General features: G+C 45.9%; 1 protein-coding gene across 3 annotated transcripts in view; it reads right to left on the bottom strand.

Moving 5' to 3' along the window:
* LOC120314346 (transmembrane protein 132D-like) overlaps positions 1 to 25,552 on the bottom strand; it is a 218,732-nt gene extending 193,180 nt beyond the window's left edge. Inside the window, exons 1-4 of one of the 3 annotated variants that reach the window (XM_039357357.1) lie at positions 25,478 to 25,552; positions 24,062 to 24,172; positions 11,199 to 11,406; positions 6,052 to 6,317 (exon numbers count right to left, since the gene is read on the bottom strand). In XM_039357357.1, the coding sequence (XP_039213291.1) occupies positions 6,052 to 6,130 (79 nt within the window). In that variant the 5' untranslated portion in view covers positions 6,131 to 6,317; positions 11,199 to 11,406; positions 24,062 to 24,172; positions 25,478 to 25,552. The remainder of the gene's footprint in view (positions 1 to 6,051; positions 6,318 to 11,198; positions 11,407 to 24,061; positions 24,173 to 25,477) is intronic. The other 2 variants (XM_039357359.1, XM_039357358.1) reach the window with 2 other exon arrangements.
* Positions 25,553 to 25,767: the final 215 nt, after the last annotated feature.

The following is a 25,767-nucleotide window of genomic DNA, read 5'->3' on the forward strand; positions in this document are numbered from 1 at the left end:
TCTTTGTGTGTTGTTGCCAAGAACACTCCATAGATACGTGAAGCTGAGCCGAACTTGAATAACAAATACCAACAAAGGGCAGCCTTTGGATTGAACAGGTATGGCTTGGAGACCAAACATGAAAGACATGAAGGTCCAATTCAACTGATTTATTGCTACCATATCTTCTCGAAAACTAAGACCGGCTCTTATATTAATTTTTGCTCCAAAGGACACATTAGAACTTATTTATTTATAAGCCTCACTGGAGAAGAGCCTAATGCTAGGAAAGATTGAGGGCAAGAGAAGAAGGGGACGACAGAGAATGAGGTGGCCGGATGGAGTCACTGAAGCAGTAAGCGTGAACTTAAAGGGACTCCAGAAGATGGTAGAGGACAGGAAGACCTGGAGGAACGTTGTCCATGGGGTCGCGATGGGTCGGACACGACTTCGCAACTAACAACAACAACAACGTTTATTATTATTTTTTCAGGTACAACAATCTACCTTTATTCAAATAAATAATGTCAATAATATTATTTATTTCTATCTAATTATACATTAACCTTATTGTTTTATCATTCAATACGTCCGTCATGTGTTGATGAGTGAAAGTTTAGTCTGGCAAGATTCTGTCTACAGGGTGTGAGCAAGACCTGAACTTTGGCTGGATTGTTCGGTGTTGTTCTTGAGCTGGGCCTGTCCACAAGGCTAAAAGGCCCTCTTCTTGAACCACATCCCAACATCCAATGCAGATCTTTTCCCTCTCTAGCTGAATCAATCTGCATTCTTGGGCCTGCTTCCATTTTATTCTTTTTTTAAAAAATCCATCGTCTTATTACATGGTCCTGCTGAAAATTGCGCCTCTATTTTCTCGTGGCCATGCTCAAGTGAAAGATAATTTACTTGTGCAATGCCTTCCAAAGAAGGAGGAGGAGAAAGAGAGAGAGAAGGAGAGAGAGAGAGCGCGCTCATAACCAATGGGAAAGTACTGCTTGCATTTATTTAATGAGTTGGCCAAGGTGCATTTGTGAGTGTCCCATCTTCCATTGTACAATCTTGTATTCTGTTGTCAGCACGTCTTCCTGATTTTTTTTCTTTGAAGATCTCAAGAAAGGCAGAGAGAGAGAGAGAGAGAGAGAGAGAGAGAGAGAGAGAGAGAGAGAGAGAGAGAAACCCCTCTGCCTTTCCAGTTTGGACAGCCAAGAAGCTTCAGAGCGACAAAAAGTTTGCATAACCAAGAAGTACACCACCATTGCTGCCTCCTGCCTGGTTTGATCGAAATACCACCAAAAGAAATTGGAAAGAAATCCCCAAGCAGGTTAGGGAACGGAGAAGAAAACCAGAAGCCTCTTTTAGCAGGGGTGAAAAAGCTAAACAAAAATGCTTCCAGCGTGGAAATTTGGAAGGAAAGATTCTCACCTGAGATCTTCCTTTAGAATTTCACTCAAGGAGATGGGAAACTGCTGAATCGGGGTGATAGACAAACCCTTGAGACACACAACACCTTGCCGACCTCATCCCAAAAGTAAAGGCCCTACCTCTCCTGTGCTTCGGCAAGATTTTTTTTTCAATGTGGCATCAATCTCCCCTAGGTTTAGATGAGAATTAACAAGGTGCCTGTCAGAATCCAATTATATTTCATCTCTAGTTATCAGCTATAGAAAACCCCATTTCTGCCTTCCCTGGATTCTGCTATACGATGAAGGGAAGGGGGTGAACAAAGGGAATAAAGCCCCTTTGTTCACCCCCCTTCCCTTCATCGTATGGCAGAATCCAGAGAAGGCAGAAATGGGGTTTTCTATAGTTGATAACTAGAGATGAAATATAATGTGAATGTGAATATCGCCAAAAGGACTAACCATAACAATGGGGCTATTACCTTTCATGTAGTTCTCTCTGAAGTCTCCCTCCAGCCGGCAGTAAGGAAAAGGGGGTGGGAGTGTAATGCCTGAGACTGTCGCTGGAAGAGGGGGGGGTGATTGGGTGGGGCTACTGGGGAACCCCTTAAAACCTTGAATGGGAGAGCTTGGACCCCAAGTCCTGTCTAGAACGCCTGCGACCATTTTCTCTTAATAAAGGACGCCTGTTGGAAGAATTATTCCAAGGGTTCTGTCTTCTTAAGATGCAAAGTGGGGTGGGTCCTTACATTGCCATCCCTTTCCTCGCTAGCTACCTCCGGTGAAACTGGCATAATCCAAGCTTGTCCATCCTCGGTTCATGAAAGTTTCAGAAATATGTGTGTTCAACAGAAAGCCTGAAGGGCTGGTAGACCATGGCAGCCAGCCAAAAACTCAAATTGCCTTGAGCCAAAGGAAGGTTGGCTGCATTATTAATACGGAGGCATTAAAATCCAGCAGGGATTCTTTAATAGCTGGAGCTACAAATATTATCTCTATGGTTTACCTCAATGGTTTTCAGAGATATTTTCAAGGAACTCTAATTACATCCAATTTCAGATGGGGGGTCTAATCAGGAGTACAAATAATCCCACTAGCTTTATAACGTAACTCCGTAATTCCCATAAGCTGTTCCTAGGAAATGAAGTTGGGATGTTCTTCCAGATCCTCCTTCCTGCCCAAATGAAGCCAACGCCATAAACACATCTCCAAAAAAGAAAGGGGAAAGACGGTCCACCCATCTGTCCAACTGCTTGTTCATCTATCAGTCTGTCCACCAGTCACCCATCCATTTGTCCATCTTCTATCTGACCATCAGTGGTCAATCTGTCCGCCCATCAGCTTGCCCACCTGTCTGTCCATTTGCTCGTCCATCCATCTACCTTTCCACCCACCCCTTCGTCCATTTGTCCATCCAGCTGAAGGCCACACCTTCTAAAGTTGCCGAGAAACATCAATCGTGCAGGGCAATCTAGATGTCCAACTGCTAAATTTCCAAAACTCAAGCAAAAAAAAAACCAGAAGTTGATCTTGAGAAGTTCTCCTTTGGTCATGGGGAAATTGGGTAGAATGTCAAGTTTAGAAGATGGCAAGAATCGCCTTGTCCCCAGTGTTGTTAGTTAGAATATGGGTTGTCTATCAAGCTGGGCTGAGCGAAAGATTCAGTTTGCAAATTCAATTCCACAGCACTCCGACCAAGTTGCTTTCAAATCAATCCATATAGAAGCGCCCCTTGGCAGTTTAAAGCCGATGTTTCAAAACGGAGATAGAATCCTGATTTGAACTCAGAGCTTCCAGGTGATACCTGGTCACCCAGCCAGCTTTCATGCTTAAGGTGGAACTAGAATTCATGGTCTCCTAGTGATTGGCCCAAAGTCACCCAGCTGTGGCTTTCATGACTAAGACGGGACTAGAACTCACCATCTCCTGGTGATTGGCCCAAAGTCACCAACTGTGGCTTTCATGACTAAGGCAGGACTAGAACTCACAGTTGCCTGGTGATTGGCCCAAAGTCACCCAACTGTGGCTTTCATGACTAAGGCAGGACTAGAACTCACAGTCGCCTGGTGATTGGCCCAAAGTCATTCAGCTTGCTTTCATGACTAAGGCAGGACTAGAACTCAGTCGCCTGGTGATTGGCCCAAAATCACCCAGCCGGCTTTCATGACTAAGGTGGGACTAGAACTCACCGTCTCCTAGTTTCTAGGCCAGCACCTTAACCACCACACCAAACAGTTTCTAACTTTGCAAAGCTGGAAAGCTGATGCCAGTGTATACACAAGCACGCCTACACAAAAGGCGAATATTTCTTCAGTTCAAAGAGACTCAGTGATTATTTTTTTATTTGCTTAACACCCAGCAGGGAAACACTAGAGAAGACCTGTGAATACACATTTGTTAAAGAAGTCCTTTCACCCCACTTGGAGAAAGAAAAACATTGTTTCTTAATCCAGATACATTAAATACCTCAAACTGGCATTACGATAGCCTGTCAGCTAGCTAAGAAAATGTTGACACTCATTTGAAAATGGGTTTGACAGCCCTTATAGAAACCAAAAGCCCAACAGCCCCTGGCAGCAAGGAAAAGCTTTATCCTTCACTGAGGACTAGTAGCATGCACAGGAGAAGCAGGGAAAAGCTATCTTTTCCCCACCCATTATTCATTCCACAGCATTGTCTCTCTCCACCCAGGTGCCCCCTCCAGCAAATATATATATATACAGTTCCATTCTTATATATAGTTCCATTCCTTCTAACATCTCCTTTTATCACAACAAGCCTGTGAGGTAGGTTAACCGATAGAGACTAGCCAAGGTCATCTGGTCAGCCCCCACATTCAGAGGGGCACTGGACTCCATGGAAGGCCAGGACTAAACTTGGCACCTTCTTGGTTACACCAAGAACCATCCAGAACATTTCAGAAAATGTGGTTTTTCTCATCCAAATAATGTACGGAAACGCCTACAGCAAAGTCACCAGTAAGAGAGTTGGAAGGGACCTTGGAGGTCATCTAGGCTCTTGCAGGAGGCCTATACTATTTCTGATAAATGGCTATCCAGTCTCTTCTTCTTAAAAGCCTCCAGTGATGGAGCACCCACAACTTCTGGAGGCAAGCAGTTCCACCGGTTAATTGTTCTCATGTCAGGAAATTTCACCTTAGTTCTAGGTTGCTTCTCTCCTTGGTTAGTTTCCATCCATTGCCCTTCCTTCCTTCCTTCCTTCCTTCCTTCCTTCCTTCCTTCCTTCCTTCCTTCCTTCCTTCCTTCCTCCCTCCCTCCCTCCCTCCCTCCCTCCCTCCCTCCTTAGTTCCAGGTTGCTTCTCTCCTTGATGAGTTTCCATCCATTGCTTCTTGTCCTGCCTTCTGGTGCTTTGGAGAATAGCTTGACTCCCTCTTCTTTGGGGCAGCCCCTGAGATATTGGAAGACTGCTATCCTGTCCCCCCCTCGTCCTTCTCTTTGTTAAACTAGACATACCCAATTCCTGCAATCATTCTTCCTATGTTTTAGCTTCTAGGCACCTAATCATTTTTACTGGTCTTCTCTGAACTCTTTCCGAAGTCTCAAATCTACTGATTCCTATCTATCTATCTATCTATCTATCTATCTATCTATCTATCTATCTATCATCTATCTATCTATCTATCTATCTATCTATCTATCATTTAACGTCTCTCTCCATCCATATCATTATCTATCTATCTATCTATCTATCTATCTATCTATCTATCTATCATTTAATGTTTCTCTCCATCCAAGCTTTCGGCCCCAAATACTTTTTTAATACTTTTTTCTTGCCAAGCCCGAATTTTTCAGCAGGAGGCGAGACTTAATATTCAAATCTCAACAGTGAGAAAAAAGCAAAATAAAATAAACGGGGAGGGCTCTTGACCCCTGAAGCAGTAATTTAGAAAGCACAGGTAAAATCCTTGGTTTACGTTCATTTAGTGACCGTTCAGAGTTACAACAGGCTTGATAAAAGCGCCTTATGACCGTTTTTCACACTGGCGACTGTTGACGCGTCCCCACGGTCAAAATTCAGAGGCTCGGGAACTGACTCATACTTATAACCGTTGGTGTGTCCCAAAGTCACGTGATCCCTTTTTGCAACCTGATGACAAGCAACATCAACGGGGGACCCGGGTTCGTTTAACAACCGTCTTGCTAGCTTAACAACTGGAATAATTATTTTGACAACTGTGGCAAGGAAAGTCATAAAAAACGGGGCAAAACTCACTTAATAAATGTTTCACTTAAGCACAGAAATGTGTTGGACTCAACTGTGGCTGTAAGTTGAGGACTACCTGTAAATCCACTCTGCTTTGCTCCAGATAAATCTCTCTGTAAAAGAGGCCAAAACCTAAACAGCAGTGAAATCTATCTATCTATCTATCTATCTATCTATCTATCTATCTATCTATCTATCTATCTATCTATCATCTGTTTGTCTATCTATCATCTGTCTATCTATCCATCTATCCATCTGTCCATCCGTCTATCCGTCCATCCATCTATCCATCTATCTATCTATCTATCCATCTATCATCTGTCCGTCCGTCCATCCATCCATCCATCCATCCATCTATCTATCTATCTATCTATCTATCTATCTATCTATCTATCTATCTATCTATCTATCTATCTATCTATCTATCTCTATTTATTTTTGCCTTACCTTTGGAGAGCACCACAGCCAGGCTGAAGAGCAGAAGCCAAAGAAACCGGATGATCTGACTCAGCCAAAGGATCCCCATAGCGGGTTGCAGAGAAGTTAAGGCTTTGCCCTGAGAACTTTACAATGAGGACTAGCCACCTGTCCGGGCCTTTTTTCCCCTTCATCCCAGGGGGGGGAAAGGAGAGAGCGATGTCATCTGCTGGTCTACCAAAAACAAACATGTATTTCTTGCTCCACGTTGGATTTCAGGGCTCTCTCCTGGGGCGCTTTCCAAGAAAAAGAAAAAGAAAAAAAAAATTCAAAATACAGGAGCTTCTCCGCTATCTACGTCCGGCTTATATATTATTCGGGGAACATCAGCCAAGGTTTCCAAGGTAGAGTCGATCCGAAGCGAAGTCGGGAAGAAGCAGCCCGAAGCTTGCAAGGGACGGAGCTGGGAGCCAGGGAAGGGGAGAGGAGGCAGGCAGAAGGGGGCCCGGCAGAGCGCCAGCCATGCCCGCAAAGCCAGGATGGGGCGCAAACAACGGTCACTTTCAGAGGCCAAGATAGGAAGCGATCCTCTCGCCCCCCCCAAAAAAAAAATTAAACCAACCCAAAAACAGACCTTTGACGACTTTCCAAATTTGTGCCTTCTTTTTTTTTCTCTCCTCACCACCCCCCCCCCGGAGGGGTTGGCTGGGAAGCTGGGGGGAACGGGGGGGGCAACCAAGTCTCCTTTTGAGGGAGAGGGGGGGGGAAAGGAAGGTGAGAAGCGCTGAAGTTTGCCCACCCGAGGAAAAGCAGGAGCCACGGGAAACGATGCGCAAAGAGAGATGGAGTCTGGCGCGCCACGGACTAGAATTCCTTTTTGGAGAGAGGGATGGAGAGGGAAAAAAAAAAAAAGCCAGCCAGCTCGAAGGAATCGCGGTTCCTGCTCCTCCAGCGCCCAGACGGAGGGGAGGAAGGGGGGGTGCAGAAGAAGAGGGGAGGCGGGAGGGTCCCCGAAATGGAAACGTCCCGCTTTTCGGCGCCGTCGCCGCCGCCGCCCGCCTCGCTGGCAAAGGCGGAACGCGCCTGGCAGAGGCTGGGCTGGCTGCGAATCGCCGCCTCCTCCGTGGCGCGACGCCCCCTTTGCAGGGCAAGAAACTCAAGTTCTCGTTTGAACCTGGAATATATATATATATATATTGGGGGGGGAAGAGGAGTGGACAAAGCTGGACCCCCAGCGCAGGTTAACTGATGGAGAGCAAGTTAGGAACCAGCTGGAAGAGGGGGAACCGAAGTCACCCATCCCCAAAGGGGGTCGAGGGGTCCCTTTCCTGTCTCCCCACCCCCACCTGCTTTCCGACCCCTCCTTCGCGGACAGTTAACCTCCCGACCCAGTCCGGCTGCGGGTGTGAGCAAGAGAGGGGTGGCGAGGCGGTGGGCAAAGGAAAGCGCCGCGCGTGGGTCCCGCCTCGCCCAGACTTCAAAAGAAGGCCGACGGGGAGGGGAGGGGTGGGGTTCCCAGTAGAGCTCCGCCCTCTTCTCTCTCTCTCTCCCCTCCCCCACCCCAGGCTCCGCCTCCGAGGGATTCCCCCGGAGGTGGGGTAGGTAAAGAGGAGGGTGGGGGGGGGGCGGCAGGGGGAGGCTCCGGCAGCTCCCGCAAGGCGGGGAGAATCGGAGCTTGGAGCGGGCTGAGCCCCCTCTTGCCCCGACTCCTGGGAAAACTGCAGGGGGGGCTAGGGGGAAGAGGAGGGGCGGGGCTGCGCCTTGCACCCCGGCCTGCTACTAACCCCCCCCCCTCCTCCCGCGGTTGCAAAAGGGATGCTCCAGCTTGGACGCGTAAGAGAAAGAAGAAGAAAAAGCACATTTTTCAAGGGACTCCCGGTTTTTACGCTTTTAGTAGCCGGAAGAAAAGCGGGTTTGCCAACAACCTGCAACCTGGGCGTTGGGAGGTGGGTGGGGGGGAACTGCAGCCCGCAATCCGACGGGTCGAGCCGAAGCCTCCGAGCGGATCGCGAGAGAGAGCTCCACGGAGGAGGGGAGGAGGCCAAAATTGCTGGAGGGTTTAAGGATTAAGCAGCTGATCTATGCCTGGAATTGGCAGACTTGGTTTTTTTTTTTTTTCCTACTCAAACCTACTTGATTGCTGGGGGGGGGGGAGTCTTTTGTACAGCAAAAACAGGAGCAATCAGAAAGCCAGGATAACTCTTTAATCTCACCACGTGCAAAAAGATTAAACAACAGGGAAACGGGGACCATCCTGTCCCAAGCCAAATTAAAAAAAAAAAAAAAAAACCCATTCGGGAATTGCTGGAAGCCTGGCATTCAGACCAACTGACCATCAACAGACCCGTAGAGGTAAACCACGTTTCTACACCATTTGAAAGAGACAATAAAAAGCTAAGAGGGAACCGGAGAGACCAGAATGCATCTTCTCCGGCAAACCACGCTCAGATTTGACATCAATAGAACTAAGTTTAAAGTTACTAGAACTAAGGAGGAATTTCCTGACCATGAGAACAGTTAACCAGTGGAACGGCCTGCCACCAGAAGGTGTGGGTGTTCCAACACTGGAGGTTTTTAAGAAGAGATTGGTCAGCCCTTTGCTTGAAATGGTCTAGGGCGTCTCCTGCTTGAGCAGGGGGTTGGACTAGAAGACCTCCAAGGTCCCTTCCAACATTGTTATTCTGTTCTATGAGAAGGTAGAATTGGGTTATCTGGTCCTGTTTCCCAACTGGTCTGCCTGGTAAGGTTGACTTTCTTCTTGCAAATCAGGAAGGTTCACTTCTGTTCCTCAAACCTTCACTCCTTCCCTATTACACACTAGTCCAGAAGCAATTAAGAAGCTTGTCCCCATTTTCCAAGCAGAATCAAGCACAGATCCAAAGGCTGCAGAAACTCATTTAAGTCATTAACCAGCTGGGAAGGAAAATGTCAATGCCAAGATAAAAACAATTAGAGTGGGTGGATAGCACTAAACCAAGCATAGGGGGATTTCCAAGAAGTTTTCTACTATCCCTTTGTTTGGCTGGTATAGGATTAAATAAGAAGAAATTGTCTGTGCCCTGAGAGTTCACCCCGTTTTACTACAAATGCTTGGATACTCAGCGAGGTCTTTTGTTTAAGTTAACAAAGCGGGCTACCTTGGCTGGATTTAACTTTTCTTGAACCAACTGTTTTCCCCAGTAGTCAAATTTCCTTTGATACAGGAAGAGGAGGAGGAAGAGAAGGGAGGAAGAGGAGAGACGAGAGAAGAGGAGAAGGAAGAAGAGGAAGAGGAAGAAGAGGGGGAGAGGAGGGGGAGGAAAAAGAGGAGGAGGAGGAGGAGAAGAAGAAGAAGAAGAAGAAGAAGAGGAGGAGGAGGAGGAGGAGGAGAAAGAGGAGGAGGAGGAGGAGAAGAGGAGGAGGAGGAGGAGGAGGAGGAGAAGAGGAAAAGAAGAAGAAGAAGAAGAAGAAGAAGAAGAAGAAGAAGAAGAAGAAGAAGAAGAAGAAGAAGAAGAAGAAGAAGAAGGGGGAAGGAGAAGAAGCAGAAGCAGAAGAAGGTGGAGGAGGAGGAGGAGGACCAGAAGCAGAAGAAGCAGAAGAAGCAGAAGAAGCAGAAGAAGAAGAAGAAGAAGAAGAAGAAGAAGAAGAAGAAGAAGAAGAAGAAGAAGAAGAAGAAGAAGAAGGAAGAGGAGGAGGAGGAGGAGGAGAAGAAGAGAGGAGGAGGAGAAGAAGAAGAAGAAGAAGAGGAGGAGGAGAAGAAGAAAGAAGAAGAAGAAGAGAAGAAGAAGAATAAGAAGAAGAAGAAGAAGAAGAAGAAGAAGAAGGAAGAAGAAGAAGAAGAAGAAAAAGAAGAAGAAGAAGAAGAAGAAGAAATGGAGGAGGAGGAGGAAGAGGAGGCGGAGTTCCATTCTTCCCCACATCAACCGCATGTGTAATGGTATGTGAGAAAGACCTTGGGAGACAGGGAGAAAAGATGCTGCCTAGGGATTTTTCAGAGAAGAGACCACGTAGCCCACAGCTGCATAAAGGAGGGACCCTCCCTAGTTTCTCAGACTGTAAAGGGGACAGAGGGAGATTTGTACTTTCAGACCTGCAAGACTCTATTAATGCACCCTCACAATCAAGTAGAATTGGTTTATTTGGCCATGCTTCCTAACTGTCTACCTGGTAAAGCTGACCTCAGTCTTGCAAACTAGGGAGGGTCCCTTCTGAGAGATTTCCCATGCCTCCGCTCTTTCTGTGCGCTGAGACATTTATTAAAGGCCGGCTGTCCAGTGTAACTCTCCCTCCCTCCCTCCTGTCTTCCAAGGTCTTTCTCACATACCACGAAGCTGGGTGTTTCCTGAGGTCCACAAAGCCTAACCTTGGGCAGACAGGACCCCTTCTGTGCTCTTCCACTGAACTGAAGAGATTTGTCATGCCACCTCTTAAAATCCCCAAGACTATGGTAGGGCTCCAATATCAGCATATATTTTTTTTCTCTCTCTCTCTCTTTTGCATTCACAGGGAGTTTATGAGCTAGAGAAAGCAAAAAAAAAAGAGAGAGAAAAAAACTCCACAGGATTAAAGAGGTCACCAGTATGTGCTTGCTAAGAGAATCCCTTGGCAGCAAGTGTTAGCTTTAACAAGCAGATATTTGCAATCAGCCTTTGACACAGCCTGAAGAGCTGATTCTGAATCATGAGAGAAAAGAGAGAGAGAGAGAGACAGAGACACACAGAGAGAGAGAGAATTAGAGAGAGAGAGAGAGAGAGAGAGAGAGAAGACACACAGAGAGTTAGAGAGACAGAGAGAAGAGAGACACAGAAAGAGTCAGAGAGAGAGAGAAATAGACAGACATACAGAGAAAGAGACAGAGAGAGAGAGAAGAGACACACAGAGAGTTAAAGAGACAGAGAGAGAGGAGACAGAGAGTTAGAGAAACAGAGAGATACAGAGAGAGAGAGAGAGAGAGAGAGAGAGACACAGAGACAGAGAGAAGAGAGACACAGAAAGAGAATCAGAGAAATAGATAGACATACAGAGAAAGAGACAGAGAGAGAGAGAGAGAAAGAAAGAGAGAGAGAGAGAGAAAGAGAGAGAGAGAATGAGAACATAAATCCTTTCTGAAATGTGATTGCATTCCTACAGGTAGAGGGGAATTAACACAATCCGATCAGGCTTACTTTCCAAAAAGGCAGAACCCATTGAAAAGTTACCTTTTCAGAAGTGTGCGAATCACACCTCTGTTGGATTTCAGCCGGGAAGTTGAATTGAAAAATAGCTGGCGCAGCCTTTGCCCACTCGGTACCGCCGCTGCTTTGGCGAGAAGAAACTTTAGTGGGCTTTCTTTCAAAGAAGGATCCAAAATTCTCATCAACACGGGCCGTCCTTGCTTCGTGACAATGGGGGCCAGCAAATTGGTCACTAAAAAGGAAAAAAAAATCACATGACTGTGCCCAACTTGAGAAGTCACTGTCTTGATTGTGTGTCATCATTGTCAATTCTTAGCAACTATATAGATGGATTTTCTCCATGGTGAGAAACCTGTTCCTAACATGACCTTTCAGATCAGGGGTCTTCAAACGTGGCCCTTTTATGACTTGTGGACTTCAACTCCCAGAATTCCTCATGCCTGGCTGAGGAATTATGGGAGTTGAAGTCCACAAGTCATAAAAGGGCCACGTTTGAAGACGTCTGCTTTAGATCTTCCAACGGGGCATCCATCACCACTATAACTGAGTCCATCCAATGGTGCAGGTTGGGCAGTGGGTTGGACTAGATGATCTACAAGATCCCTTCCAACTCTCTAATTCTAATTCTAATTCGTTCTCAGCATCTGAGCCTTCTCTACAGAGCTGGGTCTTCATATACTATGTCCAAGGTAGGATAATTTGAGCTTTTCATTTGTGTCTCAGGTGCGAACTCTGGCTGATGAGTTCCAACCGTTTGTTTTGTTGAATTGTCCAAGGCCGCCTTATGAATCTTCAACACCAAAGTTCAACGGTGTCAGCCTTCTTCTTATCCTTGCTTCTTCGAAATCCAGTTTTCACTTTACCCCTGCTCGCGTAATTGCGATCTTGGTAGATTTCCCAAGGCCTAAAAACACGGCTTGGCGTAGTCATGCATATTGCCGACATTGTTAAACGGCAGGGCAAAAAAACTCACAATATCCAAAGTCCACAGTCTTCCCGATGGATGGTAGAGTTTTAGCTCCCTCTAGCGTGGCGTTTTCCCCCCCTTCCTTTTCCTCCACAGGGCATCTAGATTGAGCTAACAAGTTAATTCAAACTTTAGATTCAGTCGGAAAATCGACGGGATAGATCTGGATTCTTGAATCAATTTGGGCTTGCAAAACAATCCACTGGGACTTTCAAAATGATCCGCGGGAATTGTTTTTTGCATGCGGGGGGAAAAAGGTTGTCCACTCGCCAATTTTTCACAATCAATGTGGAGAACTGCAGAATAATGGCTTAGAATAATGTGGGATCTTGGCCTTCCTTCCTTCCTTCCTTCCTTCCTTCCTTCCTTCCTTCCTTCCTTCCTTCCTTCCTTCCTTCCTTCCTTCTATTTCTTCTTTCTTCCCTCCCTCTATTCCTTCCTTCCCCTCTTTTCCTCTGTCTATTTCTTCTTTCCTCTCCCTCCCTCCCTCCCTCCCTCCCTCTATTCCTTCCTTCCATCCATCCCTCTATTCCTTCCTTCCTTCCTTCCATCCCTCTATTCCTTCCTTCCTTCTCCTCTCTCCCTGTCTATTTCTTTCCTTCCCTCGTTCCCTCTATTCCTTCCGTCCTCTGTCCCTCCTTCTATTTCTTCTTTCCTCCCTCCCTCTATTCCTTCCTTCTCCTCTCTCCCTGTCTATTTCTTCTTTCCTTCCCTCCCTCCCTCTATTCCTTCCGTCCTCTGTCCCTTCTATTTCTTCTTTCCTTTCCCCTCCCTCCCTCCCTTCCTTCCCCTCTCCCTCTGTCTATTTCTTCTATCCTCTCCCTCCCTCTATTCCTTCCTTCCTTCTCTCCCTCTATTCCAGTGGTTCTCAACCTTTTTAATGCCGCGACCCCCAACCAGTCGTAAGTCAAGGACTACTCAACCGGTCGTAAGTCGAGGACTACTCAACGGGTGCAGCACCGTTTGCAGAATGGGGCGGGCTCAGCAGGGCAGAGACAGCCTGGACAATTCCTATTGGCTTTTGAAAGCCAACAGAATTAGACTCTATTCAAGAGAGTCTATTCTATTGGCTTTCGAAAGCCAATAGAATAAAAGGGAGGAGCACAGCTAAGGAACAGGGGGAAAAAATGGCGGACTGCGTTGTTTGGCGACCCCCGTGAAATGGTCGTTCGACCCCAAATGAGGTCCCGACCCAAGGTTGAGGACCACTGCTCTATTCTTTCATTCCTTCCCTCCCTCCCTCCCTCCCTCCCTCCCTCCAACTCCATACACATTTCTCTTCTGCAGGCTGAAAGAACGGCCAGGGGCTTATGGAAATTGTGGTCCAAAACCTCTTGGAATGAGCCAACTTCATGAGCTATGACCCTTTCCGCTAGGCGTCTTCTAATGTGATCTCTGCTATTGAAAAAAAAAATTTAATTGTTCGCTCCTTGAGCCAAGATTATGGCTCCTCTCCTCCGTGTTCGTTCTCTGTCAACAGTAGGTAGACAGATCTAGGCTATGTGGATAGAGACGCAGCCAGCCAAATGCCTCTTAATTCCTCTTCTCTGCAGGAAACGGGAGACAGACGTTTGTTTATTTTACATTTTAATATCATCGGAATACTAAATCCACTCTGCCTGACAGAACAGAAGAGCTGAACATCTCCCAAATTTTACACAGCCGTTTTTCTAAGCAAAATCTGAATACCAAGTGCCTGTTTCCCACCCCACACACACACACACACATCATGATCCCGTTTTTATTTCCTATTTGATCTGGATAAGCCTATGGCAGAAAGAATATTCCAAGAATATCTTCCTAAGAGTGTCCATATTTGCAAGGGACGTTATGCGGGGAAGACAGTCCGATTTAATACTTTTGCCTTCTTTGGCCCGAACGGTTCCTACTTGTATTTTTCTCACATGGGTAATCCTCTGACACAATGGAGCCCAAAATTTCTGTCGCCAAGTGAAACATTTATTCAATGAGTTTTGCCCCAGGTTACGACTTTCCTTGCCGCAGTCGTGTAAGTGAATCCCTGCAGTTGTTAAACGGTTGTAAAGTGAATCTGGCTTCTCCCATTGACTTTGCTTGTCAGGTCACAGCAGGGGATCATGTAGGACACGGCAAACCGTCGTAAGTACATGCCAGTTGCCAAGTCTCTCAATTTGGATCGCGTGACCACAGGGACGCTGCCACAGTCGTGTGAGTGTGAAAAACGGTCCTGAGCACCTTTTTCAGCGCCGCTGGAACTTCAAGCAGTCACTAAACACTAAAGGGCTGTAAGTCGAGGACTGACTGTGTGTGAAACTGCCTTGCAGTGAATCAATTTCAGCTGGAGGGGAGTTGATCGCGGATTAGAAATTGATAAATTCCTTAGATTGAGCAGTGGTTGCAAACTACACTTCCAACTTTGCACAAAGAGCAAAGAGACAAAGTAGCAGTGTCCTCATCACTCAGTTCCTGAGTTTCCTCTTTGGGTCTGCATGAATTTTAACAGCAGCTTCTTTCTTACAGCAACACCAAGCTTTCTTTTATCACCCGTTGCATCAACACGCCCACCAAGCGGTTTCTTTCCTACAGGTCCTCTGCGCGCCTTCGCCTAGATCGGTCTGACCTTGGCTTCAACAAAGAGTTAGCCCAGGGGAGAAAAGAAGGATTTGCAAGTCTCCGTTACGGTAGGGATGTGAGCTTATGTTACTATTATTAGGAGTTGATATCAGTTGAACGAGTGGCTAGTAAAAACGCAGAATGAAACGTATCGCATTACTGAGGGGAAGAAGGGACAAGGAAGAAAGAAGGAGGGAGGAGGAGGAGGAGGAAGGGGAGGAGGAGGAGGAGAAGAAGAAGAGGAGGAGAAGGAGAAGTAGGAGGAGGAGAGGAGGAGGAGGTGGAGGAGGAGGAGGAGGAGAAGAAGAAGAAGGAGAAGAAGAAGAAGAAGAAGAAGAAGAAGAAGAAGAAGAAAAAGAAGGAAGAAGAAGAAGAAGAAGAAGAAGAAGAAGAAGAAGAAGAAGAAGAAGAAGAAGAAGAAGAAGAGGAGGAGGAGGAGGAGGGGAGGGGGAGGAGGAGGAGAAGAAGGAGGAGGAAGAGGAAGAGAAGGAGAAGAAGGAGGAGGAGAAGAAGAAGAAGAAGAGGAGGAGGAGGAGGGGGAGGAGGGGGGAGGAAGAGGAAGGTTAGGAGGAAGGTGAGGAGAGGAGGGGGAGAGGAGGAAGAGGGAAGAAAAGGAGGGGGAGGGGAGGAGGAGGAAGAGGAGGAAGAACTAAACTATAGCAAGTTGAAAGAAATTCTTCATTTATTGGCCTCTTGGCCAATATAAAATCAGGCACCACTCACTTAACAACCACCCAGGAAACAACGTCCCCTCTTGTGGTGGCAAGCCAAGGACCACCCGTACCAATGTTCAGAGGCTAAACCTGCAGCTATCGTGCACGATACATCTCTGACTGCAAAGATCGGGCGAAGCAATTGTGCCAGGTAGCATCCCGTGTTTTTGTGGCGCCCAAAGGCACTCGAGTCGTTTCAAGGCTTAGCGTGGGGGTCTTCAAACGTGGCCCTTTTACGACTTGTGGACTTCAAATCCCAGAATTCCTCAGCCAGCCTCCATTTTGTTTGTTAGATTTAAGACAGGGGTCTTCAAACTTGGCCCTTTTAGGACTTGTGGACTTCAACTCCCAGAATTCCTCAGCCAGGCACATGTGCCTGGCTGAGGAATTCTGGGAGTTGAAGTCCACAAGTCCTAAAAGGGCCAAGTTTGAAGACCCCTGGCTTAGTGGCAACTGAACGACAAGGTCCAGACGGAGGGTGTCCGATGCTATCCCGCACACAGCGTGTGCGTTTGGGTGTGCACACCAGTGTCTTTTGCATCGAACAAACACGGCAAAAACACAATCCTACACCTTCTTTTACACAGAGACGTGCGGACAACGGGGAACTAAACGGGTCTCAGAAATTATGACTTTCTCTCTTCTCTCTCTTTTGTTTTGTTCTTTGCTTTTCAAGAAATATTTGAAACTGTAGCCTGAAGATGCTTCCATTCCAATTAAGGCCAGGCAGCCCATTATTGGCACAAGCTCTATTTCAAAGAATAATTTATGGCCCTGCTAAACAAAAGTCCAATCTCAGGAATTCAATCGGTCATCCTCTTGGCCAGGGAAGAAAATCTTGCTTAAGGAAGCAGTTTAAACTTTCCTGAGCCCAAGCGCCATTTGGGGGGGAAGAGATATATAGTCGTTCCGTGCAGAATTATATTGATATTAGGCCATGTTGCCTTCCTTTTCTCTCTCTCTCTCTCTCTCTCTCTCTCTCTCTCTCTCTCTCTCTCTCTCTCTCTCTGTCTGTCTCGTTCTGCTTTCTCCTGACACTGACTTTTCATTTCAGTTAAACGTCTGCCAAGTCTATTACCGGCATATTAAGAAACAATGGGTTTTAAATTAAATACGTTTTCATTCCGGTTGTCTCTGCACTTCACACCTCGGAAACATCTAGAAAATTAACTGAGGAGGAGAAGAAAATGCATTGCTTCTGAGGATACCAACATCCGGGATCATAGAATCCTAGAATCCGAGAGTCATAGGGTAGAAAAGAACCATGGAAGTCTTCTAGTCCAGGGCTTTTCAACCAGTGGTACGGGTACCACCTGTGGTACATTGGCACCTGGCAGGTGGTACATGACCATCCGAGAAAAGGGGAATGAGCTGAATTGGTGGCAGCACCGCACAAGCCTGAGCGAGAGACGGCTGGAGCTGCAGGGCTGTCAGGGCTCAGCGGAAGCACCAGGATCAGTGCCGCTTTCCAGCTGATCGGCGCTTCTTCGGGGCTGTCAGGGCTCAGCGGAAGCATCAGAATCAGCGACAGGCTCCATCTGGAGCTCGGTGCTGATCCTGGTTCTTCTGCTGAGCCCAGAAGAAGCACCGATCAGCTGGAATGTTGCAGCCTCTCCAGGGTCTTGTGATTTACATTCAGATGCTTGGCAACTGATTCATATTTATGACGGTCACAGTGTCCAAGGGTCATGTGAAGTGACCAAAACCTGCAGGGGAAGGGTCCCATCATCCACCCATCTCCCATGCCATTTTGCCAGCGTGAGAAGTTTTCCTTGTGCGAATCTGGCCAGTGTTGGCTTGGTTGAGTCTGACCATCCCTCCCAATGACGCATGTCAAAACATTTGTGCTCATTGCTGCTCAGTGGAAAGATATGCTTGGTAATAGAGATGAGTGGGAGAAGAGAAAGGGAGAAGAGGGAGAGAGAAAGGAAGCGCTAAAGAAAGAAAGAGAAAGAGATGAGAGAAAAAGAGAAGGAGAGAGGAAGAAAGAGAAAAAGAGAAGGAGAAGAAAAAAGAATCAAAGAGAGAGAAAGTGATAGAGAAAAAAGAAAAAGAGAAAGGGAAAGAAAGAAAGAAAGAAAGAAAGAGAAAAAGAAAGGCTGATAGGGAGAAAAAGAGGAAGAGAGAGAGAGAGGAAGAGAGAAAAGGAGAAAGAGAAAAGAGAGAAAGAGAAGAGAAAGGGAGAGAATGAGAAAAAGAAACAGAAAAAAGAGAGGAGAGAGAGAGAGAGAGAAAAGAGAGAGAGAGAGAAAGAGAAAAGAGAGAGAGAAAGAGAGAGATGCACTTTTAGGGCAGAGTGACTCCTGATAAATGAAACAATGAATGATGGGCTCCAATCCAGTTGTCAATAGAATAGAATAGAATAGAATAGAATAGAATAGAATAGAATAGAATAGAATAGAATAGAGTAGAGTAGAGTAGAGTAGAGTAGAGTAGGGTAGGGTAGGGTAGGGTAGGGTAGGGTAGGGTAGGGTAGGGTAGGGTAGGGTAGGTAGAGTAGAGTAGAGTAGAGTAGAGTAGAGTAGAGCAGAGCAGAGCAGAGCAGAGCAGAGCAGAATAGAGCTGGAAGGGACCTTGGAGGTCTTCTAGTCTAGCCCCCTGCTCAAGCAGGAGAACCTATACCATTCCAGACCGTCTTTCATTAAAAACGTCCAGTGATGGAGCATCCACAACTTCTGGAGGCAAGCCCTTCCACTGGTTTATTGTCCTCACTGTCAGGAAACAGGCCAGTGGAGAAGTGGAATGGGGGCATGGGGGGGGGGAGAGAAACGAGCCACAGCCGAGGCTTCTTTCTTTTTCATCCAGCTCTTCGCTCCTAATCCCAATGAATAAAACATGTATTTACTTGCTGGATGATGCACCCGGTGGCTTAAAAGAGCTGCGAAGAGAGGGCGCATCCCCTGTTTTCCCATGGAGAGAGTGTTGGAGGACGCAGGACTGGGGTGAAAGGTTAGCCCCCTCCCCGTCCCCCAGAGTTTGGGGTTTTCCCTCTGGGCTTGTTGGTTTTCCTTGGTGGGGGGGGGGGGAAATGTAGGTGGGTGGGCTCTGAGAAGGCCCCTTTAACAGGAAGACGGATTGATGGTTCGAAGTCCTGTTGCACCCGGGATTCAATGTCTCTTGACTCTGTTGCACATAATATATTAATATCTATCTTTCTTTCTTTTTTTCCTGAAAGGAACAGCTGCGGAGCTGATTTCAGTTAAATCGCATTTAGAAACGCTTCTCTTCCGTGATTCTGTTGCTCCTTAATGCTTCGAGATGCTAGTTTTTTTCTCTCGGCTGACAGTGCACCAGGTCCCCCTGGTGCTTAAACCCCAGCATTTTCCTAAATCTTAATTTCTTACAGGTTGCCCTCAATTTACAGCTGTTTGGTTAGGGACCCTCTGAAGTTACAACAGCGCTGAAAACAAAAAAGTGACTTTACGACCGGTCCTTTGCGCTTAAGACCATCCCAGCCGCATGATCCAATTCCAGGAACTTGACAACTGGTGTGTATTTATGACGGTTGCAGCCTCCCAGGGTCACCTGGTCACCATTGATGACCTTTCCCGCTCGCCCCCAAGGAGTGACATCAATGGAGAAGCTGGATTTGTTTAAGGATGGTTGGAGTCACAGAACAAGATCAGTAATTTGCATAGCAACCATGCTGGAGTCGTAAAATCTGGAGGAGGAAGAGGGGGAGCAGGAGAAAGGGAGAGAAGAAGAGAGGAAGGGAGGGAGGGAGGGAGGAATAAAGAACAGGTTGGGAAGGGAGGGAAAAGGAAAGGAAATGGGAAGGGAGGGAGGGAGGGAGGGAGGGAGGAAGGAAGGAAGGAAGGAAGGAAGGAAGGAAGGAAGGAAGGAAGGAAGGAAGGAAGGAAGGAAGGAAGGAAGGAAGGAAGGGAGGGAGGGGAGAAGGAAGGAGGAGAATTTTTTAATGGAGGAGAAAGAGGAGGAGCGAGAGAAAGGGAGAGAAGGGAGAGGAAAGAAAGAAGGAAGGAAAGAAAAAGGGGATGAGGTGAAGGAAGGGAGGGAGGGAGGAAAGAAGAAAAGGGAGATGAGGTGAAGGAAGGAAGGAAAAGGAAGTGAAGAGAATAGAAAGCTTTGGAGGTAGTGGCTAATTAGAATTTAAAAATTAGAATGTAATTAGAATGAAAAATAGCTTTTCTTTTTTTTTTGTTTCAGGAATTCTGGCTGACAAATAACAATGGTGGAAAAGCAGATTATCACATAGTTCTGAAAATCAGCATTTGCACATGGTCAAACCTGGATGCCACTCTGCCCTCTAACGCGGTGGCATACCTAAAATCAGTGCACGGCTAACCCCTTTGCCAAAGGGGTCTGCACACATCATCATTATTCACTGTTCATTTCTAGTTGATTAATTTATCAGGAGCCAAGTAGTCTGACCTGCTTCATAAGAATTCCAACATACAAGAAGAGAAAGTCAATATTGGAGAAAACAAACCAATCAGTGGTGATTGGATATTCTAAATGGACCTTATCAATGTTCATTAGATGACCTGGATTTGTGCAACGAGTTTAATTGCTTTTGCTGCACTGTGTGCCAGTTTGTGTCTCAAAACAGAGAGAGAAAAGGGAGAATTGCAAGGTAATTTATGGAATGGCCAGTGAGTCACCTCTTGGCTGTTCCAATGAGTGGGCTGTGTGCTGGTTATCTCTGGAAACAAAGCTAGGAGGACAGCAGGAAACAAATTCCTGGATTACAAATCTGAAACGTTCAATGAAATAGACCAGTGGTCCTCCATCTCAACAAATTTAAGAAGGGTGGACTTCAACTCCCAGAATTTCAAAGCCAGCATGCTGAAGTCTAGTACAAATTGCCACGAATGATGTCCTTTGGGTCATTTGTTGTACGATGATGTCAGGACCCCCCATGGGGGTCACTGCCTCCCTTCACCACCTCCTCTGCAGATGACCATGGTCTGCTCTTTAACTTGGCCGAGGAACGTTAGTTGTCTCTTCTCTCACCATCGACGTCTGCTCGATTGCCACATCAATCCTTCAAAGATTGAAGGATCCTCCCTATCCTTCAAATGTCATCTCCTTTGGAGATAGCATGGTCTTCTCCTTGGCTTGGTTGGATAATACTTGATCAACATCTTTTTGAGTGCAACATCTCCCCATCCTTCAAATAACTGCTTCCCTGGAGATACTACTGTCTTCTCCCTAGCATGGTGGGATAACACTTGGTCAACCTCTGCTTGACTGCAGCATCTGCCTATCCTTCAAGTGACATCTTCCCTGCAGATTATACCGTCTTCTCCTTAACTTAGTAAGATAACACTTGATCAACATCTGCTCGACTGCAGCATCTGTCCATCCATCAAGTGACATCTTTCCTGGAGATTCTATGGTCTTCTCCTTAACCTAGTAGGATAACATTTGTTCAACATCTGCTTGATTGTATCATCTGCCTATCCTTCATGTGACATCTTCCCTGGAGATTCTATGGTCTTCTCCTTAACCTAGTAGGGTAACACTTGATCAACCTCTGCTTGACTGCAGCATCTGTCTATCCTTCAAGTGTCATCTTCCCTGGAGATTCTATGGTCTTCTTCACTTGGGTAGGATAACGCTTGATCAACTTCTGCTTGACTGCAACATCCTCCCATTAAAACTCAAGGCATAGATCTCCAATTAACATCTGTTTTCTATTCTAGACCATTTGCTCTTTGCTCTAACCTGTTGATCACCCTCTTCTTACTCCAGGCATCCATCCGCCAAAACAGGGGGGGAAAAAATAAACAAAGAGAGGAGGAATAGATAGCCCACCACAATGGGTTCTTAATGAGTTTATCTGCTTTGGTAACTCGAAAATTGAGGCCAGTTGGGGACACCATGCAATTAAGCAACTGTTTTCCAATAGCAGGAATATGAACATTATGGGTTTTAAAGAGGTTCCAAAACAGCTGTCCTCCACGTCAGGCTGTTTCCAGCCCCCCCTTCCACCAGCAAAAGGAGGCCATCTCCTACCAGAAAACCACAGGAGCATTTGAGGGGGGGGGGGGTTGAGGAAAGGATATTAATGTACTCCGTATCCCTCTTTGGCTTACTTACACACAATTGAATTACTTCCCTTTTGTAATGTAAAGCAGTTCTCGGTTGCCAGAATTACAAAGTTCCCCTTTGGCTTGGCTGTTTGAGTAAATTAAATGATAAGGAGGAAGGTGGAGGGAAGAGAAAGAGAGGGAGAGAGAGAGAGTGACTGAGAGAGAGAGATTGAGAGAAAGACAGACAGAGAGAGAGAAAAAAAAGAAAGAAAGAAGTTGAGAGATTGAGAGAGAGGGGGAGAGAGAGAGAGGGAGGTTGAGAGAAAGTGACTGAGAGAGATTGCGAGAGAGAGAGAGAGAGAGAGAGAGAGAGAGAGAGAGAGAGAGAAAGAAAGAAAGAAAGAAAGAAAGAAAGAAAGAAAGAAGTTGAGACAGAAAGAAAGAAAGAAAGAAAGAAAGAAAGAAAGAAAGAAAGAAAGAAAGAAAGAAAGAAAGAAAGAAGTTGAGAGAGAGGTTGAGAGAAAGAGTGACTGAGAGAGAGACTGAGAGACAGAGACAGAGAGAGAGAGAGAGAGAGAGAGAGAGAGACACAGAGAGAGAGAGAGAGAGAAAGAAAGAAAAGAAAGGAGAGAGAGAGAGAGAGAGAGAGAGAGAGAGAGAGAGAGAAGGGAATAATATAAAGTCGTGCATTTCAAAAGCATGAAAACGTCAAAATATAAAACCAGAGGCACGCTAACTGGCAGAGGAGGGGGGGTGGGCAAACCAGGCGTGTTTGTGGAGGAAGAAAAGGGGCCGCCATGTTGAGCAGCCATCTTTGACATACTCCATTCAGGTAGATAACGAAAAAGAATGAGACGTTATGCTTGCTAACATCACGCTCCGGAGCGTAACTCTTTTGCAATTCTGGGTTTAAATTTGTGTTGCATTCTTTCTTTTGGCTTCTCCCCCCCCCCCACTGCCTCTGTTTGTTTGTTTTTCAGTTTCATCTCCAACCTAATAGGCCTATGGATCTGCAGCAAGGATGCCCTAGCCAAGACCGGGAAAGTTCTCCCACCAAAATTATTTTTGGTAGGATGGTTTTCCCAAATAAAATTGCTTCTCTGAAGGATGTTTTTTGGGCCACCCTACCCCAGGCTAGAGGAACGATACTGAAGCTGTGTGGTCATGGGTGTCCCCTATCCTAGCGCAAAAGAGATTTTGTTTAAGGCACATCGGTATGGCGAACCTGTTACTCTTCCATCAAGGTTTTTTCTGCAAAGCATCCTGGGAAATGTAGTAAAAAGTCCTCCGAGGCCTTTCTAAACTTCTATCCAGACATCTGATCCTTCCATCTGGTTACCACCACACAACACACTGAAGGTGGTTGGTTAATAACCAGCAAGTGTAATCACATTACAAAACAAAACATTGTTTGAGATTTGCAAATGTAATGTGATGCCAGCCCAGCCTGTTTGGTTAATTTATGCCCTAGGCCAGGGGTAGGCAACCTTGGCTCTTTTATGACTCGTGGACTTCAACTCCCAGAATTTCTGAGCCAGCATGGCTCAGCTTGGAAACCTCTCCCTTTCCCCTCAGCTTGGCTTGCTCAGGAATTCTGGGAGTTGAAGTCCAGAAGTCATGAAGGGAGCCATAGTTCCCGCATGCTGGCTCAGGAATTCTGAGAGTTGAAGTCCACGAGTCATAAAAGAGCCAAGGTTGCCTACCCCTGCCCTAGTCCATCTTGTACATTCTGAAAACAAGCTAACTCAGTAACCAAGATACGTGCCAAGGATGGTTTAGATAGACCTTTGGTCTGATCGACAAATGTCCACGAGGAATAGTTTGTCAGGATGTGCAAATCACCCATACATTTATTCAAATCCTCTGCTCAGTCCAATACGTTGAATCACAATTTAGGTTCAGAGAGTTGACCGAATGGGCTTTAGATCAAATGTCTGAATCCAATCTTTGTCCGGCCTTAATCCTCAATTTGCAACCACAATCAAGACCATAATTTTTGTTGCTGAGCAAGGCGGTTGTTGAGTCAATCGTGGATCAATTTTACAACCTTTTGGCCAGGGTTATTAAATGAATTTTGAGCTTGTTAAGTGAATCTGACCTCTCTATTGTCATAAGCCACCTGGAGAGGTCAAAAAGGGTGGTGACATGACTCAGGGATACTGCAACCATCCTAAATGCAGGACATGGAATAAACACATAGAGACATAGAATAATAGAGTTGGAAGGGACCTTGGAGGTCTTCTAGCTCAAACCCCTGCTCAAGCAGAAGACACTATTCCATTTTGGACAAATGGCTGTCCAGTCTCTCCTTAAAGTCTTCGGTGATGGAGCACCCACAACTTCTGGAGGCAGGTTGTTCCACTGGTTAATTGTCCTCCCTGTCAGGAAGTTTCTCCACAATTGAAGGTTGCTTCTCTCCTTGATTAGTTTCCATTCATTGCTTCTTGTCTTGCCTTGCTTTGGAGAATAGCTTGACCCCCTTTATCCCTGTGGCAGCCAGGATTGCCAAACATCCAAATTTCATTCCTGTGACCACAGAGATGCTGCAAAGTGTAAGGGCTGGCCAAAGTCAGTGCTGTTTTAACGTCAAAGGGTCACTCATGGTTATAAGCAAAGGGCTACCTGCATTTAAGGCTCCTTCACCAGCAGTTGCAGCACCACGGACAGCTCCTTTCATCCTGCCTTGTGTTTCCAGCCTTCCCCAGTTCAGTGCCGTCAATAACGCCATTCTTTCTATTTCAGAACCAAATTGCCCACATTTTAGGAGAAAGCAGTCCAGTAGGAAAGAAAGCGTCGCAGCTGCAGACCGTAAAGCAGCCTTGCAAATAAATAAGCCACAAAGAGAAAGCCCTCCGCCCAAATCAGACCATTGGAGTGTAACCGTTACAAGACCAAAGCGTGAAAAAATAGCACACCCAGCCGATGTGATTTAATGGTCAAAGCTGGAGACTTCATAAAAATCAATGAACTGCGGGCCCGTCAGACAAATTGACTAAAAGATTTAACGGCATACTCAATTATGAATAACCGCAAGTGGGTTGTGAACATTTTAAGGAGTATCGGAGGATTTGAGGCGATTACCTTTAATTATGTCTCTGCAGAGAAGGGAATATTATGCCGGCCACCATAATGAAGCTCGGCGTAAGTCAATATTTTAAGAAAGGAGCTCTTTTCAAAGAACAAAGAGAACTGAAATCAAGGGGGGAAAAAATGCTCCTGGTGAGACAAAATAATTGCATACAAACCTAGGAACTATTGTGCCTGGGATGGCCGTTGTTTAGAAGTGGTGTTTTTGAGTGGAATGACAAGTCTAGAATATAACGCTGAACAGGAAATGGAATAAATCTGGTTCCTCTCAGCTGGGACCAGTCTCTCAACTTTATTAGCATTCAGGATCTCCCTGGAGCTATTTCTTCTTCTTCTTTTTTTTAATAATGCAGACAGATTGTATTAACTGTCACTTCAAATAAATCTAGAGCAATCTCGTTTCATGTAGGGTATGGTTTGCACAATTACACAACAATCTCTAGATGCATTGGTAAAATGGCCCTGGAAATTGCTATTATTAAGTTGTATTATGGAAAGAAAGAAAGAAAGAAAGAAAGAAAGAAAGAAAGAAAGAAAGAAAGAAAGAAAGAAAGAAAGAAAGGAAGGAAGGAAGGAAGGGAAGGAAGGAAGGAAGGAAGGAAGGAAGGAAGAGGAAGGAAAGGAGGGAGGGAGAAAGGAAGGAAGGAAGGAGGAAGGAAGGAAGGAAGGAAGGAAGGATTGTATTAACTGTCACTGCAAATAAATCTAGAGCAATCTCGTTTCATGTAGGTTATGGTTTGCACAATTGCACAACAATCTCTAGATGCATTGGTAAAATGGAAGGAAGGAAGGAAGGAAGGAAGGAAGGAAGGAAGGAAGGAAGGAAGGAAGGAAGGAAGGAAGGAAGGAAGGCATTTTAGCAGATCAAGGGTAGATAATGGGCAGAAGATATTTTACTAGCAAGAAAATCTTAACTGATACCTGCAGTTTTACTTGGATTTGACCGCCTACCTCAAGATCTCTTGGGAGAAATTGCCTTCATTGCAGTTTTTCCTTGAGTAACACTCATCGATGTCAGTTTGATCTGAAAACAAATAAACTACTTTCAAACTTGTTTTCTATTCACATACACCTGGGTCCCACAACTCAATTGTACAGTATGCCGAGAGCTACATTCTTTGCTGCAGACATGTGATGGGATTCTCTCACCCTGGGAATGAAAATGGACATGTCCAAAATATCACAGAGCGAGAGCAGACAAACATCTCCACGATGGCCAATTTGCATCCTCCCCATTATAC

This window comes from Crotalus tigris, unplaced genomic scaffold (genome assembly GCF_016545835.1).
Source record: "Crotalus tigris isolate CLP2741 ecotype Arizona unplaced genomic scaffold, ASM1654583v1 scf7180000018891.247784533:1973344, whole genome shotgun sequence".
Classification (NCBI taxonomy): Eukaryota; Metazoa; Chordata; class Lepidosauria; order Squamata; family Viperidae; genus Crotalus; species Crotalus tigris.